Source organism: Bacillus rossius, chromosome 3, assembly GCF_032445375.1.
Source record: "Bacillus rossius redtenbacheri isolate Brsri chromosome 3, Brsri_v3, whole genome shotgun sequence".
Classification (NCBI taxonomy): Eukaryota; Metazoa; Arthropoda; class Insecta; order Phasmatodea; family Bacillidae; genus Bacillus; species Bacillus rossius.
Genome location: NC_086332.1, coordinates 106,774,210 through 106,791,908, shown reverse-complemented (window position 1 = coordinate 106,791,908; position 17,699 = coordinate 106,774,210). Strand labels below are relative to the sequence as shown.

Here is a 17,699-nt window from a genome sequence, read left to right as displayed (position 1 = left end):
AATGCTGCTTGGTCTCACTCATTGCACTTGATTATTGCATTTTTGGTTATTGCAGTTGTTTGTGAATTCAATTTTTATATTAGTACAATTATAGTGAGTCAAAAAATATATTACGTCACAGTACAAATACAAATTTTAAGCATTTTCACACAATTATGATGCAATTAGTCAAAGTTTAAATTACAAATAATTTCTTGCCTAAAGGTTCTGGTGCTCTCTGAGCCTAATAAGATATTTACAAAACTCGCCTTGAAGCTAACTTTATGAGTCTAAAATTCGAAAAGCTACGTTTCTGAGTGGTACAGAGCCTTAAGCATGAATGCCTCACATGACCTAGAACCTGCCAGTATAACCATATAGATACCTACATAAACTTCTTGAATCAGAATCTGGCAGTGTATTTGTATACATACATAACCTTCTTGATTCGGAACCTGGCAGAGTATCGTTATAGATACATAACTTTTTCAATAAGAAACCTGGTAGTGTATCTAATAAGATACATAACCTTTTTTTGCTAGGAACCTGGTAATGTGTCCGATTAGACACACAGCCTTTTTGACTAGGAACCTGGCAATGTATCCAATGAGATACATACATAAATATCGATATAAATATACAATTACTGTTTAGTTTAGTAAAATTATAAGTATCCTTACCTTGAAAAATGTTGAGCTGACTTGAAAATCAGATAATAATCATATTCGTAGATTACACTGTAATAATGATGTTACAAGATTGCACACTGACAGAACAAGCTCTTAGGTTAGGTGTGTCCACAAACTGCTGATAGCTCTTTTGGAGAGAATCCATAGAAGTTTAATGAAGTAGAGTTAGACTCAAGATACTTTCTAATGCCAACATTACCACCATACATATTTTAGCATACAGGTATTCTGAAATGCAGTGTATGTAATTATACACATTATCAAGAAAAGGGTTAAGTGTAAGAGAGAGAAAAACAGTATTATGTGAAATTTAACCCTGATAAAATGTAGTAAATTTTGTATTGAAGTTGATGACCACACATTTGAAGAGTTTTGGTAATGGATGACAATTATTGTCAACACAGAAATGGTTTCGTTCTCATTCATCTAAAAGTTCCTCAATTATCACTTTTTGACCTATGGTTATTAGATAAAATTTACTTATTGTTTTGTCTTCGGATACTTTAGTGTGGTGAATTGTTGATGAAATTTGATGCAGATTATTGGTAGGCCCAAGTCTTTTCTGAGGAGTGCAAGTAATCCAAGATATCCACATTCTGAAAAGTCAAGGAAAAGTGAGGGAAACAAGGATTTAAGGTAGGGTGAAGTGGGGTAAGTTAGATCAGGAAATCACATAGTTCAACTTTGAGGTATAAACCTTAAAAAGTTATCAGGTCTATGGAGATAATTTTTTGTATGCACATTCTATAGAATGTTTCCAATATCCCTTAATATTTTAGTTATTATATATTAAATAGTTAATAAGTTACATAGATTTTTTCAACATAAACTGCAGTGATCCCATTTACCCCGTGGTTTGGGGTAAGTAGGATCATCGCCTGTAACCCTACATTTAAGTGTGTGCCATTTTATATGGGGCATGTGGGTTATACACATTTCTCAGCTAATCATTTTGGTGAAAACAAAACTGTTTTATTATAATTTGTTCAGAAGATACAAACTTTTTTGCAGGGCAAAGTGTGTGATCACAGCATACAACAAAGATAAATTAGTCATTTAAATTTAAATCAGACAGAATAACCCTGTTCATATAAATACTAATTTTTTTTACTTAAATCATCAAACCTGAAACCTAATACGAACAATAACTATAACTGGGGTAAGTGAGATCACATGATCCCACTTACCCCACTGGTTATGATCCCACTTGCCCCACCATGCATAAATTGTGGGGCAAGTGGGACACCCCCATATAAAATATCAAGGGCAAAAATAGCTGTTTTTAAATGCAATCACTGTAATTTTCATAGTTTTTTTTACCCTGAGAAGGCAAGTCAGGACACTGTAACTTTAACCGGATGCATACAACAGCAGACCGAAACTCTCATTACGAGCTAATGATCAAAGGTTAATAATAGAGTTTTTCAATTTGACATTTTTTTTTGCAAAAAAATAGGTGCTTATGTTGAGCTACAATTATTTAAATAACCTAAACAAGCATCAAAGTACGAGGGTTATTTTTTTTTTCAACCTCCGATCGGCTGTAATAAAAAAAAGGGAATGAATTGGGAAATTATTTTAATGTCAAAAGAAACGTACATCTTTACTCTATTTTTACACATAATCACTGTGCAGATTGAGGCATTTGTCGTACCGATGCACCAGCTTTCCAATATCCTCTACATAAAATGATGCCTCCTGCCTATTCAGCCACGTTTTAACAGTGCTCTGCAGTTCATCATTGGTGTTGAAGCGTCATCCTCCAAGCCACTTTTTCAACGTGGGGAAAAGGTGATAGTCACTCGGTGCCAAATCCAGACTGTAAGGAGGGTGATCAAACACTTCCCATCGAAATCTGAGGTGTGAGTTGGCCGCTCCACATGGTTGGTGGAAGGGGGTAAACACTACGAGACGTGTCGATTCGTGTACGAGCGATTAGGGTATCGATTAATGGGCATGCCATGGAGAAATGAAACTGTAATCACACTGCAGGGCACTGTTAAAACGTAGCTGAATAGGCAGGAGGCATCATTTTATGCAGAGGGTATTGGAAAGCTGGTGCATCGGTACGACAAATGCCTCAATCTGCACGGTGATTATGTGTAAAAATAGAGTAAAGATGTACGTTTCTTTTGACATTAAAATAATTTCCCAATTCATTCCCGTTTTTTTATTACAGCCGATCGGAGGTTGAAAAAAAAAACCCCCTTGTACTCAAAAATGTAAATAAACCCTTCTAAATATATATCACCAACATACGAACTGCAGTGATCCCACTTACCCCGAGATAAAACTTACCCCACTTCACCCTACTTGAAATCCTGGAAAAGTCACGGAAAATCCTGAGTGATAATAATTTCAGAGTAAATTTTCATGAGGCAACCTTTCATCACCTAGACTGTGGAAGCATTTTTTTTTCAAATGGTTTTCTAGTACATAGTCATACACTATAAAAATGGCATTATGCAAGATAATTTTTTAAATTAAGAAAGTAGAAATATAACCAAGCCATCTATGGGGATTGTGTAAGCTGTTGTTTATTTCTTTTAAAAAACTCTAAAATATGTAATTTAATTAAAAAAAATTAGAGATATTTAAAATTTTGGTCAGTCAAAAAAAAAAATCAGGTAAATGTTAAAACAGTATTTTGTGTAACAGACTGCTGAAATCAGTGTTGCTTGAATAAAAAAATGTTAGTTTCATTATGTTGTGTTTTATAAAGTTTTAGGTTTCAGGAACATAACATGTTTAGATCAGAACTTTATGCACTGTTTTGAAGTCAAATAATGTCAGTTGATATTTCTTGTGACTGTTTGTTCCCCTAAGCATCAGATAATTCCTTTGTTTTATATAATTTTGTTGCATGTCAGTGAAAGTAACCATTCTGTGAGGCTGTAACTTAGTTGAACAATACTTAATATTTTTATGTGAAAAATGACAAGTAATGAAGATTTTTTTATCTCTCTCTTTTTTAGATGACTCAAAATGAGTCATTAATTTCATAATGGGATTCTAATGAAAAAATCATCATGAGTGATGAATCAAGTTGCGAATTGATGTCAGCATCACAAGACACCAGTGAGGAAGAGGGTAAGTAACGTTTCTTTATCTTTTTCAGAAACTGAGTTGCATGCTGATTGAAGTGGCATATAGTGATACACATCTGGATTGATATTTGGGAGGCTCTTGGCTCAAATCCTGGTCAAAACCATCCTGTTTCTGGTTTTTCCTCAGTTTCCCGAAATATTACCAAAATCAATGCTGGGATGTTTCCTGACCACATGTCATATTTAATTTTTCCCCAATGTTTCTGAATTGTGTTGTGATTGTATCTCTTAAGACTTCAAGCAAAAAATTAAGGTTTTATTTAATGGGGAGTGTTGAACAAACAGTACTAGTCATCATCAACTGCTTCCAGCATGTGGCCGGGTCTGCAAAGTAAATTGCCTCCATCTTCCTCTGTTCCTCCACTACTTCTACACTCTGTTCCAGTCTTCTTCTCTCTCCTGCATTCCTTTAACTATCTGCTGTTCCCACCTCCTCTTTGGTCTTCCGTGGGGCCTTCTTCGTGTGTACTTCAACTCCATCACTTTCCTAGGCAGCTTCTCTTTTCCCATTCTCTGGACTTGACCTTACCATATCATTTAAGTCCTATACTCTTGCTCTTGCTTACACCATATCATTATCCTGATTCCATTTCACCTTGTAACTGCCAACTGGTACTGTGCACAAATTAGTTTTCTTCTGTGTGATGCAAATAAAACTACCTATAAGGGGGCCTCTGGTTTCATCTCTCAACAAGGTGATCTGGGCTTGATTCCTGGCGGAGCATCAACAAACATGCGAGTGCCAGCTATAGCATGGGCGCCAATCAGCACCAGAGTGCTGGCGGGGTCAAACTTGGATCCTTTGCAAATGTTGAACATGGACATAATGGTGGGCCAATCGGTTTTCTTGGGCCATTCCCATTTCCCTTACCTATTCATACCATTGACCCATCATCTCCAGTAACCTCGTTGACAAGTTGTTAAACTATATTCATTCTTTTTATCTAGAGCCAAGATGTGTTGGGGGATGTGGGATTCCAGCTCAGTAGCCTTCTGCATTTATAAGGCAAAATAATACAGTTTTAATTGTATTAATGATTTGAAATTCATGAACAATAATTTTTGATTTTTCTTGATCTAGTTTTTTGTGTTTAACTTTAGGTTTTATTAAAAATTTGTGGATATTCATGTATGTAAACTTTACCTAGGCCATGTACAATATTAGGCCTACTGGGAATATCACAAAAAAAGCATCACTTACTCTACCTCATGGTGGTGTGGAAATGAGTTTTTTTTTGTCGCAAATACGCGTTTTGGAGAAGACTTGTTGACAATCAGAAGCTGAAACCATTGATTATTGAAGAAAAAAAATGTTACTACTTGAATTATAACAAATTTCCTCTAGTTTAATTTATTACATTACTATTTTCATCGTAAAATGAGTCTGATAAGAGATATGCTCAAAAAACTTTTACGCACTATTTTTCCAAAATGGTGGCGCGAGCAGCAAAGATATGAAGTGGCAAAGTGAAAATTTGAAAAGAGACAGTCAGAATCTATAAGCATATCAATTTTCAAAATTCCCGGAAAACTTTTCAGGTAACCCCTTTTTGAGCATCAAATGACTGGACTAGCAGTTGTGACAAAAATGTATGTGAGAGAGTGAGAGAACAGTGTTATGAACTGTTCTGAGGGCTTGTGTTTTTTTTTTTTTTTTTTTTTTACTTTCTTGTGGTTGATGTTCCTTATGTTTATTTCATTTTCAGATGTTAAACCTAAAGATAAGTCTTTAAAAAAAAAGAAGTTTAGAAAACCTAAACTTGATTACAAATTGCTTTCTATTGAAGAAACTGAAGAGGAAGTAAAATACAGAAGAAAATTATTTCGTGGTGAGTTTTACTAACTTTATTAATCTGCATCATTACGACTTGTATAAAATTTGTCCCGTGTAAGTTGCAATCAGAACTGGGCAAGGAGGAGGAAGCATGAATCCCATAAGCTTTTATCTCCATTTGGATCCACCTCTGGAAATCTTAACATTTTGTTTGAAGTTGATTTAATATTTTTTTTTTAGTGGATATATGCCATTGCTGGTAACATTGTATGTCATAAGAAACCTAATAACTGACAAAGTAGATGATGATACCGAACAGATGAATGTGCAAACACAAAGAAAGCAATCCAAAATCGGCCGATGTCAAAAATATTAGAGAACTTGGACAGTACAGACACTCACAGACACATTGGGCTGTCAACAACAAGATTTGCGACAAGTAAATGAATACAAACAAAAAATTTTTTTGACAACACATTAATAAACAGAGGAACCCAACTGTATTCAAAACAGATCATATGGACAGCAAAATGACAATACACACATGCAACCTCAATAATTAAACTAAACAAATATTCTGAAAATACAACAATGTAAACACAGACAAACAAAGTGGGCTTCAAAAACAACAGTTGCGAGTTTCAGGAACTGAGTCTTGTTTCGTGCCTGAGGATGGAAACGGGCTAAGTAACAGTGATATAATTTAACTACTTAAATAAAAATCTTCTGTATCATCTAGATACTCTATAATCGTAACCAAAAAGGTATGAGTATTCACATCATATGGTCAAGTACAGATTGGCTTTGACATTTCCAAAGGAGTATTGATTGTCTGGCCAAGAAAGATTTTACAAAGTAATTAAAGTACAACCAAAGTCAGAAAGCCCCCAATAATTAGTTTGAGAGACCGGCTTAACTTTATCTAAGAAATGGTTGAAAATTGTATGTACCTAACTTTTTAGTAGGTACTATTATTTAGATGGTAAGGAAAAAGTAGAAAAAATTGTACTGAAGACAAATGAACTGCATTAAAAAATTTCATGTGTCTGTAATATTATCTTCTATGATTTAAAACTATCACTTATTGAAACAGTTCATTTTTCTATGCCCAGTGTGATCAGTATAAAGCATATGGGTGGACAAAACAAATATATTGGGCTTATTTTTTTAAGTTGAGTCTAGAGGTTTTTGCATACCACATGAAGGTGCTTGTGGCAATATAAAATTGTGCTTGGACATGAATGTAAATGCATTTGAACAATATGGATATTTTCTTCACCTTGCTCTCAAATCAATCTTTGTGTTAAATATAAAACATTCATTTAAACACAACCCTTAAGTTAGGCTGTAAGTGAGTCAACTGAAAGACTGTAGATATTGATCAAAGCCTAACATATAGCATTAACAATAGTCGTACAATTTCTCTGCCCATAAAACATAAAAAAAACCTTTACCTAAACAAAACTCGCCAATGTATCCGACACCTTTTCTTGGATTTGTTTTGTGTATTATGCACCTGGTGAAGTTAAAGTAAGTGTTTATGTTGCTTATAATACTAGTCTGTTTTCTCTCTGCACTTGTTTGCACATTCTGCACCTTCTGTGCTATTTACGTATTGTGGCCATATTTGTTTCAGAGTATTAACAATAACTCTCTCTCCAAAACCTTGTAATTATTGTAAAATTATAATTTTGTAATCAGTCAGACTGTTTACAGTTTTTGTTTTATTATCTTTATTATGTTTTTAAACTAATTTGCATCTTTTTGTGATAATTAATGTAATAATTTTTGTATGTTAGGACAACAACCATTTGACCATTATATAACACTAATACTTTTTAGTTTCAGGGTCTTCTGAATTTATTATTCCTTGGAGTGTTATTCATTTTGCCATAGCTTTACACACACATTGATATTTTATTATTATTCTTTTCACCTTCCAACTGCCTTGCCATTAAGGAAGGACTGGTAAAATCTTACAGCGCTTTGGTTGCTGTGAGCAACCAAATCAACAGAATAGTTTTGGAAGGAAAGAATAGAAGGAGAAGCCATTGCTCGGGCTGGGGCTGGCCAAATTCTCGGTTGCCCGCTCGAGTAGCAGGAGATGGGCGTCACCCGCGATTGAATTAGATAGAGGTCCATATTTTGAAAGTCTCGAGCTAGCAATTTCTGACTTTGTACGTCGGAAGATACGGAGTTACGACATGTTGGCGAAACACTTCCACGTCGGTTGCTTTTGGCTATATTGTGTTTCAAGACGATTTTTGCAGCTCTTCACTACGGACATTTCTGACGTTTGGTGAGATCCAATTTGACTATAAACTTTTCAGGACCTAGAGGGACGTTGATCTTCGATCCAGTCCTTGATGGTATCGTCATCATTGTAGTTGCATTTTCAGCAAAACCGTATAAGTTCCAGTGTAGTTGAGTACCACCTGGAGGTCCGACAGATACAAGAAGATTGCTTCCGACTCCACACAGCTAGTTCCGGCAATTTTATTTATTACCCTCTTGCCGTATAATATTTCAAAGTTACAACAATTCAGTTTTACAACAAAATGAAATTAAAATATTATTGTAATTGTTTTGTCTTCCTGTGTCTTAAGGTCTGATTGAAATACCTAAGTGAAATGATATTTGCATTATTTTTTCTAGAATTATACAGACATTGCCAATCATTGAATAAACTTAGTATTTGTTAATCAATTCTATCTTATTGAATATTCTTTGGACCATATAGATCTGACAGTAACTTTATGCAGGGATACACTACACATCTAATCTCACACACTCTCTCACAACTTTAGTGGCGTGCTAGCTGAGATAACAGAATTGGTAATTACACCAGCAGCATCCCGACCTGACGCCAACGAGGAAGGAGAGATAGATACAACCACAGGAAAACTCCAAGTACAAAACTGTACAGTTTCCATCATTTCTACAGTTTGGAGCCCAGCACGTGGGGATACTACCATCAATTTCTAGAATGTAATGTGTAAAATTATATTGTGTTATTTTTCAGAGCCTAAGACCTTATCACTCTCACCTCATAAATTGGTTAAAAATTAAAACCATGAGATTAAAGTGAAAGTAAATGTTGTTTTGAGATACTTTTTTTTTATTGTGGTGATAATAAAAAATAACTTAATTGTACCTGAAAATTTGATGTGGATCAGCTATTTTTTTTGGTATTTGTTTATGGAATGTTTTATATATATATATATATATATATATATATATATATATATATATATATATATATATATATATATATATATGTTATTTCATTGAATAAATTTAATAGAACTTGTTTTGTCTTGTTAATGTTCTGCCACTTTCTAAAATTTTCAGCTTTTATGTTATTTCCTCTGATGTTTTTAATTTAATATGCAGATTAGGCCCCATCTGGACAAGCAGGTGTTTACCTTGTGAGTTGGTGCTTGCAGTGATTGTTGGGTTCTGATGGGATAGGTCCCAGTTTCATGTCTAAAAATTATTCTAAAAACACCCGTTTTAGCCCTTTTCACTCTCAAAAGTAAGTTTAAGAGCAAAATATGAAAAATAAAATACTAATTCTCCCACAGCGTATTATAAAATGCTTTTCGTGAACAGACACCACTTAGACATCTTGGAAGAGTTTTGAATCACAGTGTTGTTTCTAAAGTTCTGCACACCACATGTGTGCTCAGGTAGGCGGGCCCTTACTACAGCTCTAGGTCGATCAAAATAAAAAATATGAAATGATAATGGATTGTTAACCATCATATGAACCAGAACACCTTCCCTGCAGTGACAGAAAGGCAGGGTCAGAAAGCACCTGTGTAGTTTTTTTTTTTTTAATATCACGACTTCTTCCCTGTCAGTGTGGGCAATTTGAAAATCCTGTGTGGTTTGCTATGAAGCCTAAGTTGTGTTACATTATAAACATGTTAAGGTATAGGTGGACATGTATTTTTTTTACGATAATATTTCAAGACAACTTGGGTATTAAAACATGGTAGCATCATCTGTGTTTCATGATTGGTTTAGTTTCTAGTTTCTCTCAGGTACAATCCACTGTCGACTCACAAATCACAGCAGTTCTATTTGGAAGCAGATTTGTCCTGAGTGGCCGGGCCAAATGAGACAATGGCTTCTCTTGCAGACTCATATTACAGTTACAAGGAAGAAACCACTGGTGCGGGCATACCTCATTGCAGTCTAACGAGGGGTCAGAATATTTTGCAAAAAAATACCTGCTCTTAGGTATAGGTTTTTACATCATACTGTTATGCATAGACACACAATGCAACAAAATTTCCAAGTTTATTACAGTAGGCACTGGTGCAAAGTGGGTGACAACTCACAATGAATATTTTGTGAAGTAATTTTGAAAACTTTCTACATGGCAGCACAAATCTTAGTACACATGTATCAACATTTTACCTTTGTCTACAAACAGTTTTATATTAACATTCAACTAAATATAATATCTAATTAAGTCACTTACACCCCTTTGCTTTTTGCTTTTGACTGCCTTAAATATGAGGGTTGCGACTGAACCCACGACACTTAGCCACATGACCATCATGTCATTGAATGCATAAAATCTTCAGGATAAACTGCTGCACCTTCAGTTTTAATCATAGATACCAGTTATTAGTTGTAGGCCTGATAGAGTGATAGTGCATATTTAAATGTAACACTTAAAATTTAGTTATTTTGTGTATAACAATTTACAAAACATACAATTTACAAAACACTTGTCTTATATCTAAGACTAAGGTATGTGTGAATTTAAACTTTTTATGCAGGTGGAACAATTTTGTTTTGTTCTGTTCACAGATATTGATGATGTCCTTAATGCAGATTTGAAATGCACCTCTTGCAGCAAAAACCTTATTGGTATCATCAAAAGTGGCCAGAATGTCTTCAGGCATTTGACATTAGATGTGCTGCTTTGCAAGGTATTACAACTTACAAACGAATCTTTACCATCTACATATAGCCTTTAATTTTATAGACTTCAATATTGCTAGTTCCTTCTTTTGTATGTCGTGTATGTTTGTTATTTAATATTCATAATGACTTTCGCGTGTTAAAAGATTTCATTATATTAAGAGTCCTATATGTGACTGCGTATTGCAGTGCAATTAATAGTCTATAAAACTTACCTTGGATGGAAAACCAGTAGCTATTAATTTCATAATAATATAATTAATGATTATAACTGTAGAAAATGCATAATAGGTTAGAAGCATCAAGTTTAAGTTATAAAAATGACCAATATTTTTAATGGTTTTCTGTTGCCTCTAAATTGCTTGCAGTGTAAGAATATTTTTCTTTATTTCATGTGATTAAAGTACGGGAATTGCTGAGTTAACATTTTCGTACATTTTCTGATTTTCTGTTGCAGTGCCGAGTATTACCTCTATAATTTTTGTGATAATACAGTTAATTTAACTTCTTAGTGTGGATTTAATTCTTTGATTTTCATATTTAGTTTGTAGCCAATAGTGAGGCATCTTGGTAAAGTCTGAATTTGTACATGTATGTATTATAACTTATTTAATTAATATTATGATGAAATATTGCTTGCAAGTAGTAGAATGTTACAGTTATTGTTGTAACAGTTTTTTTTCGGTTGAAAACTGATCTGTAAGGTGTGTTTGAATCTAGTGGTAATTATTATTTTAATTTGGAACGCCATCTCTGATTGGTTACTTCATAGCTAAAAGAAAGTCGGGTATCCAAGCACAAAGTTTTGAAGTTTTTAGTCTAGAATAAGCCACCATCAAGGATACTTCTGTGCAGTGACATTACAGAAAATTGGAAATTTTTTATGTGAACTAGCATGATTAGTTTCAAAGTAAGCATCATTAAAAGTTAAAAAAATATTATGGTGATGAATCTTGCAAATAATTTTTCGACGAATAACTTCTGCCAGTATTTGAAATAAGTATCCACTAATGTAAGTGGAAGGAAGTTAATAATTTTACGACGGAAAATCAAGCAGGACAAAGCTACAAGAAGAGTCCTAAGTACCAGAAAACTTTGACCACAAGAACTGTGACTATCGCCAGAAGGAATAAAAGGACTAGATCTTATGAAAATTTATTTTATGGCAGTTAATGAAAGAGAACCACACTATGTATGTTTATGTTGCTATTTTTTTAGTGTTCTTATATCAGTCAGTAGTTTACAATTGATTTTGCCAAACTGTAAACCCTAATTATTTGAACATACCTTGTTTCTCTAGACATTTTGATTTGTTTTCAATTATTGCTATCTATACTCAGAGGTAAATTTGTTGATTAAGAATCTTTTAATTGCTATCACCGACTTACTGAGTTCATCTTAAATTTTTGCTTCTAACTTTGTTTTAGAGTTAATTAATTGTATTATGATGAACTAAAGATAGTATTTTTTTGTATTTGAATACTTACATGAGTAATATTTCCTATTTCACTGTTTGAAGGATTACCGTAAAACGGGGTGAATAGAAACAAATTTGAACTTTGGATTAAAAATTTACTTATTTTTTGTTAGTTGAAAACAAAAAAATAATATACAAAACTCAGGTCTATAGTGCCCCTATCACTGTATGATATTATTAGTAAATATTTTTGTTTCAATAAAATTAAAAAAAATAATAACATGGTGTTTCTAATCACCCCACAGAAAGGGGTGAATAGAAACAATAGTTATAAACCATGGTTGTTTCTTTTTAAACCAAAGTGGGGTGAATAGAAACAATTAAATATATATTTTTCTCTTAGGAAATAAGTAGATAAAATGTTATTTCACAATATAATGGTTTATTACTGTAAAAAGTGAGAAAAATTAACAAAAATGGTGTTGTCACATATGTACAAACAAAACAAAACAAAACTCTCTACCATGACCAATGGGCTGAAGCATTAATAAACTGTTAAATCAGTCAGGTCATCCTCAAAACATAGCATGTCTTTAAAACGAGCACCTGAATTGAGAACTGGTGACGACAGTTTTCGGAAAACATCGTTTTTCGAAACAAAAGATTCTTCTTCAGTCATTGTGAACTTTTTGGTTTGTGGAACTCTTTTTAAAAATGTCCCAACAAAACCATTGTCCATAAGGTAACTAACTTTACAGACATAATATCTAAACGATGTTTTTGTTTTTCCATATATTTTGACCACCATGTAATCACCTTGGCTTATGGAGATACCAGTGTTTTCATCTTGATCAGAAGAATTTGAAGATATCAAAATTAGGTCATCATCGCTGTCCTGCACTGAGTAGGCACAATCATCCTCTGATGATGAATCAAGAAATTTTCTGTTTTTCTTGGCATTTATTTTCATTGGCTTGGCCTGTTTCGATGTACAAGGGCTTGGGTCACTGTGAAGTGAAGTATGGAGGGTTACATTCTCCCCATCCACTTCCTCAAAGTCATCAACGGTAACACTTCTGCCGGGCTGGACCTTTACTTTTGTCCTTTTTTTCTTTGGTTTAGGAGTCTGGTCTTGCCTAAGACTTTGAAGGAGTTCCTTAAAGATCTTGTCAACAGCATTAGTGGATTCTTCAAGGTTTATCATAGCCTGGTTTTGGTCTATTCCAGTACCTGGGAGCATTGACAACACATTATTGCGGTTTAAGGGCACGATCCCGCATTTCCTGAAACCTGCAATAACATTTTTTTCCTTCAAGGAGACACACAACTTTTTCAAAAGCAGAGGAAATTTATCCTTAGGAACTGTTGCCTCATTTCTTCCTGGGCCTTTCTTCCATTCCTCTAATATTTGGCGCCAAGTAGTTTTAAGAGGCCGAAAAAATGCCACGTCCAGCGGCTGTGTTAAGTGTGTTGAATTTGCTGGTAGAAATATAAATCTTATGTCATTATCTTGACACAGCTTAACCGATTCTAATGACAGATGCGAAGATAAATTGTCTCCAATGAGAAATTTCTTCCCGTCTAGCTTTTTCAAATATGGGATAGCAACTGTAAGGACCCAGTCCTCGAAGCAGAACGAATCGAACCAGCCAGATTTCGTCCGATTATATCTTGCATGTTTTGGCCCACCTTCAGTCCAGGTTTGATATAAATGCAAAGCCTTATACACAACATAAGGGGGTAGTATAGTGCCATCTGCAGCGGCAGCAAACATCACAGAAGTTGATGCCTTTGATGAGTTCATGATCCTTTCAGGATATTTAGTTCCCCTCCGTGTGATTATCTTTCGTTTTCCTGGATCGTCCGTAAGGTTCGTCTCGTCATAATTTATTATGTTAGATGGTGGCACATTCTCTATTTCATTTGACAATTCATCAAAGTAACTGTTGATGGTTTCTGGTGTTACACCGGCTCTGGAGCGTTTAATGTTTTGGCACATTCGCACTGCCAATTGATCTTTGTGTCGTCTTATAAATGATACCACAAAATCACGACCGGGAAGATTATTCTTAAATCTTTTTACTTCCTTCCCCCTACTATCCAGAAAGTCCTTTACTAGTAGTCTTAAGGTTGTAGAGTCGATAGGATAGCCCCATTCGCTGCATATTTTCAATCTATCTACAAACAAATTCTCTTCTTCAAAAGACAAGGCAGTTTGTCCACCCTGATGTTTAATGTCGGGGCCTCTTTTTACGTGTCTGTATAGTACACTATAATGAATCCCATGTTTTTCAGCTGCTTTCCGCAGGCTAATGCCAGATTCAATGTCAGAGAGGGCATTTTTTATATGATCAGGGCTGTGTTTTTTGTAACCGCCTCCGACAATGGGTTTGTACTTCCGTGGCATATTTAAACAGCAACTCTGAAACAAGAAATATATTATTTAGGATGGTATATAATAACTAGAGAATGGATAATAGGTGTTTATATAGTATTAATATGGCCTACTAGATTTTTTTTTTTAATTTTGCTGTTGTGGGGTGAATAGAAACAAGAGAATTGTTATGTTTCTATTCACCCCACAAACTTTAAAAACCTAACCTGAAAATTTTGAAAATTCTTGGAGATTATTTTGTCAAAAGTAAAACAATAACCAAACCTTACTTTTTTATAATGATGTTATAGGTAGTATTTACAATGCCAATAAATATCGCATAAAGAATATATGTTTACTTACCAGAGAAGTTCAAAGTAGGTCGGAAAACATCTTTAAAACTTTCAAGAGACACACTAGGGTAAACATCAACCTACAGTGCTGCCACACAATCAAACCATAATTTTCTTGTTAGTCTAAAGTGTTGCCAACACAAAAGCAATAATAGTTCAATTAAAATTCAATATAAATGTATAATATTCAAAGCAATACCATGATTATGAAGTTTTGTTTCTATTCACCCCACTGTTTCTATTCACCCCATTCTACGGTACAAGTAATTATTTTCAAATTAAATAATTAAAAATGGATTAGCCATTGTACAAAGCAAATAACCAGTTGTAATACTACTTATATTTTTCAATTTTGTGTAATTTAGGGAACTATTGTGTTGATTTCTTTTGACCTGAAAGTTTGCTTATTTTTTTTGATTATTTGAAAAAGTGAAATTTTTTTCAGGTAGTTCAATGTCATGTTAATATTATATATTCATTAAATTCCGCCATTAATTTCTATTCCTTATGTGTTGCATTGTTAAAATAAATGTTTATTTCCATACAACATATCTAGTAAATCTTTTAAATGTTAAACGACTGCAAAATTGTGTAATCTCCCTATTTTCTTTAATTTAAACTATGAAATTTGAATTTAACTTTAGTTGAGAATTTTAAGCTATCCAAATGTGATATTTACTAGTTTGTATAAAACAAACACCTTCTGAGAGATTTTAAAATAGAATCATTTAGCATCAGCAATACGGACATATTAATTTTAAAAATACATCCTTTGTGTGCAAATTCACTGCCAACCTCTGCTTATTATTGACCGCCGAGCCGTCCTAGGTACAAAGCCGTTGCAGTGACGGTAGAAATATGATGGGATCCATGCTCTCGTGCTCACAGCCAACATACATAACTCAGCCGTCATACCAGAGACGTGTCGTCGCTATGATATGGCAAGTAAAAGAACCATGCTTGCTTGACCTGCAGCAGGGTTCGCTGATTTAAACCATAATGGTTTAACACATGGTTTAAACTAATTGGTTTTTATAAAAAAAATTAAATGTTTATTTAAATAGAATATCTTAATTATTTTACTGAAAGCTCCAATTCCACTCTAATAACAACAAAAGTTTGGTCATTAATGTTTCTTGTTATTTACAGGAACAACAATTATATACTAATCAAGATCTTATTTAAATTATTTGAATAATTTGAAAATCATACCCAGCTAAATATTCGTCTAAAATTAAAAAAAAAATTAAGTATGTAGTTAATTCCTGTTCTGTGGGAAATTCCTGACTTTACTGTAAATCCAAATTCTGTGAGAAACACCCATTTAATGGAGAATCCTCATCCTGTTGAGAAATACCCTGTCTGTGGTTAAGTCCCAGTCAGATGTGCAGATTTGCTGGACTTCAGTTCTTTGATGGTAAAACTTTTCTGGTTCAACATGAGTGGGATGTTGTATGGCTTTCATTTGAACATGTGTGAACCAAAATAACCAATATAATAAATAAACTTGGTTTAAACCTAAAATACCTGGTTTAAACACAAAAAAAACCAGTATTTTTCCAACCCTAACCTGCAGGCATCACCCGATGAATGGAATGTCAGGAATCGGCACAACAGCGCCCGAACACAGTACTGCGTACTTGTTCCCGGCAGCGCGATGAGTCTGGCAAGTGAACTGATGACCACACCCAGTGTCAGAACACAGGATACCGTGAAAAACTAAAATCAAACACTAAAAAATTACAACTGCGACAGTATTGGCAAAAATAAATCATGATTGTATGAGGAGTATGTGATTCAAACAAAATGAGTGCGATTTTTTTTCCATGGTGATATAAAACTTTAGGGTGCCAAAATGAATTGGATAAACTAACATAATCCAAGTTCATGTTTAGAATGAAGAAAAAATCCTGTTGTGCTAATAAAGATGCCGATGCTATTTTAAAATTTTTATGAACGTTTGGTCTGAAAAACATGCTTTGCAAATGGTGAGCACATTTTACTAGCCCATTATAGTGAAACATGTAGTTTTACCATAGAGTCAGCCGAGCTGTATGCTGACAGCTTGGTAACTTGTTGGGGAATGGGCCAATCAAACCCTCAGGACATTTAGGAAAGTAAAGATACAAAGCAGGATTCTCGTTCAAAAAACTTTAAATTGATAACATCCATTGCAAATTTATTATAGGTACATGCCTTATTTTTTGGCATAGTTCCCACCATGGTCCAAGCATTTGTTTGTCCCAGTCATAGAAGTTTACCTCCTATTGCAGAAACATTTCAACGTAAGTGTTGATCTCATCACCGTTGTGTAAGTTTTGCCCTGCAAGATGTGTGTTCAGGTAAAGGAATAAGTGGAAGTCGCTGGGTATAGGTCCAGGTCGAATGGCATATTACAGTTTGAGTAGTGGTTTGGTTTTAAGCACTGTGCAGGAGCCGGTGTGTCATGAAGCAAGCACCTACATTTGTTTTCAGTTGCCTGTCTCAGCATCCTGCAAATTGCATCAGTATTAATTGTGGTGCCAGGTGTTATGAAGTCAGTCAGAAGAATCCCTTGTCTGTCCTAGAAAACAGGAATAATGATTTTGTGACGTGTGTATTTGGTCACCAGACGTTTGATGTTTTATTTTCTGCATTTAGAAACATTTAAGGACACAAGAGTAACACTAACCTTACCTGTTTACATTTCTGAGGGTATTACAGCATATGACCATCACAAGTCATAGATAAGGTACTGCTGTGTGCTAGTAAATACTGTGCACTTCAAGATAAAACATCAGGGTTCCTTCTGAAACAGCTCAAAACTCAGGGGTACCAACCAAGTTCTTAGAAAGAAGAAGAAGAAATAACCAAGACTCGTCTGTTAATCGATTGTTTTGACTAGTGAAGATCATACCAGAACTTTCGGTAACATTCTCTACAACTCGATATTCTCCTGGAGAATTGAGTGGCAATTGAGAGGAGGGAGGCAAATTTAGGGCATATATACTCGTGTTTTGAGCAGTTAGTCATGGAGCAGCAGGACCATCAGCCGACCATGGAGGAATAATACACGCCGAGAGACAGGG

At 34.4% G+C, this 17,699-nt stretch overlaps 2 protein-coding genes across 10 annotated transcripts in view; one reads left to right on the top strand and one right to left on the bottom strand.

Moving 5' to 3' along the window:
* Positions 1–17,699, top strand: part of LOC134531113 (transcriptional regulator ATRX homolog) — a 258,967-nt gene that overhangs the window by 10,282 nt on the left and 230,986 nt on the right. For 5 of the 9 annotated variants that reach the window (XM_063366674.1, XM_063366676.1, XM_063366675.1 and 2 more), the window contains exons 2-4: positions 3,644–3,758; positions 5,482–5,604; positions 10,374–10,495. In XM_063366674.1, coding sequence (XP_063222744.1) covers positions 3,698–3,758; positions 5,482–5,604; positions 10,374–10,495 — 306 coding nt within the window. In that variant the 5' untranslated portion in view covers positions 3,644–3,697. Of the gene's footprint in view, positions 1–1,206; positions 1,305–3,643; positions 3,759–5,481; positions 5,605–10,373; positions 10,496–17,699 lie in introns of all 9 variants that reach the window. The other 4 variants (XM_063366679.1, XM_063366677.1, XM_063366671.1 and 1 more) reach the window with 1 other exon arrangement.
* On the bottom strand, positions 12,330–14,882 carry LOC134531112 (uncharacterized). The gene is made up of 2 exons (XM_063366670.1): positions 14,642–14,882; positions 12,330–14,326 (listed from the first exon to the last, which is right to left on the bottom strand). The coding sequence occupies exon 2, from the start codon at positions 14,309–14,311 to the stop codon at positions 12,449–12,451; it is 1,863 nt and encodes a 620-aa protein (XP_063222740.1). The 5' UTR covers positions 14,312–14,326; positions 14,642–14,882; the 3' UTR covers positions 12,330–12,448.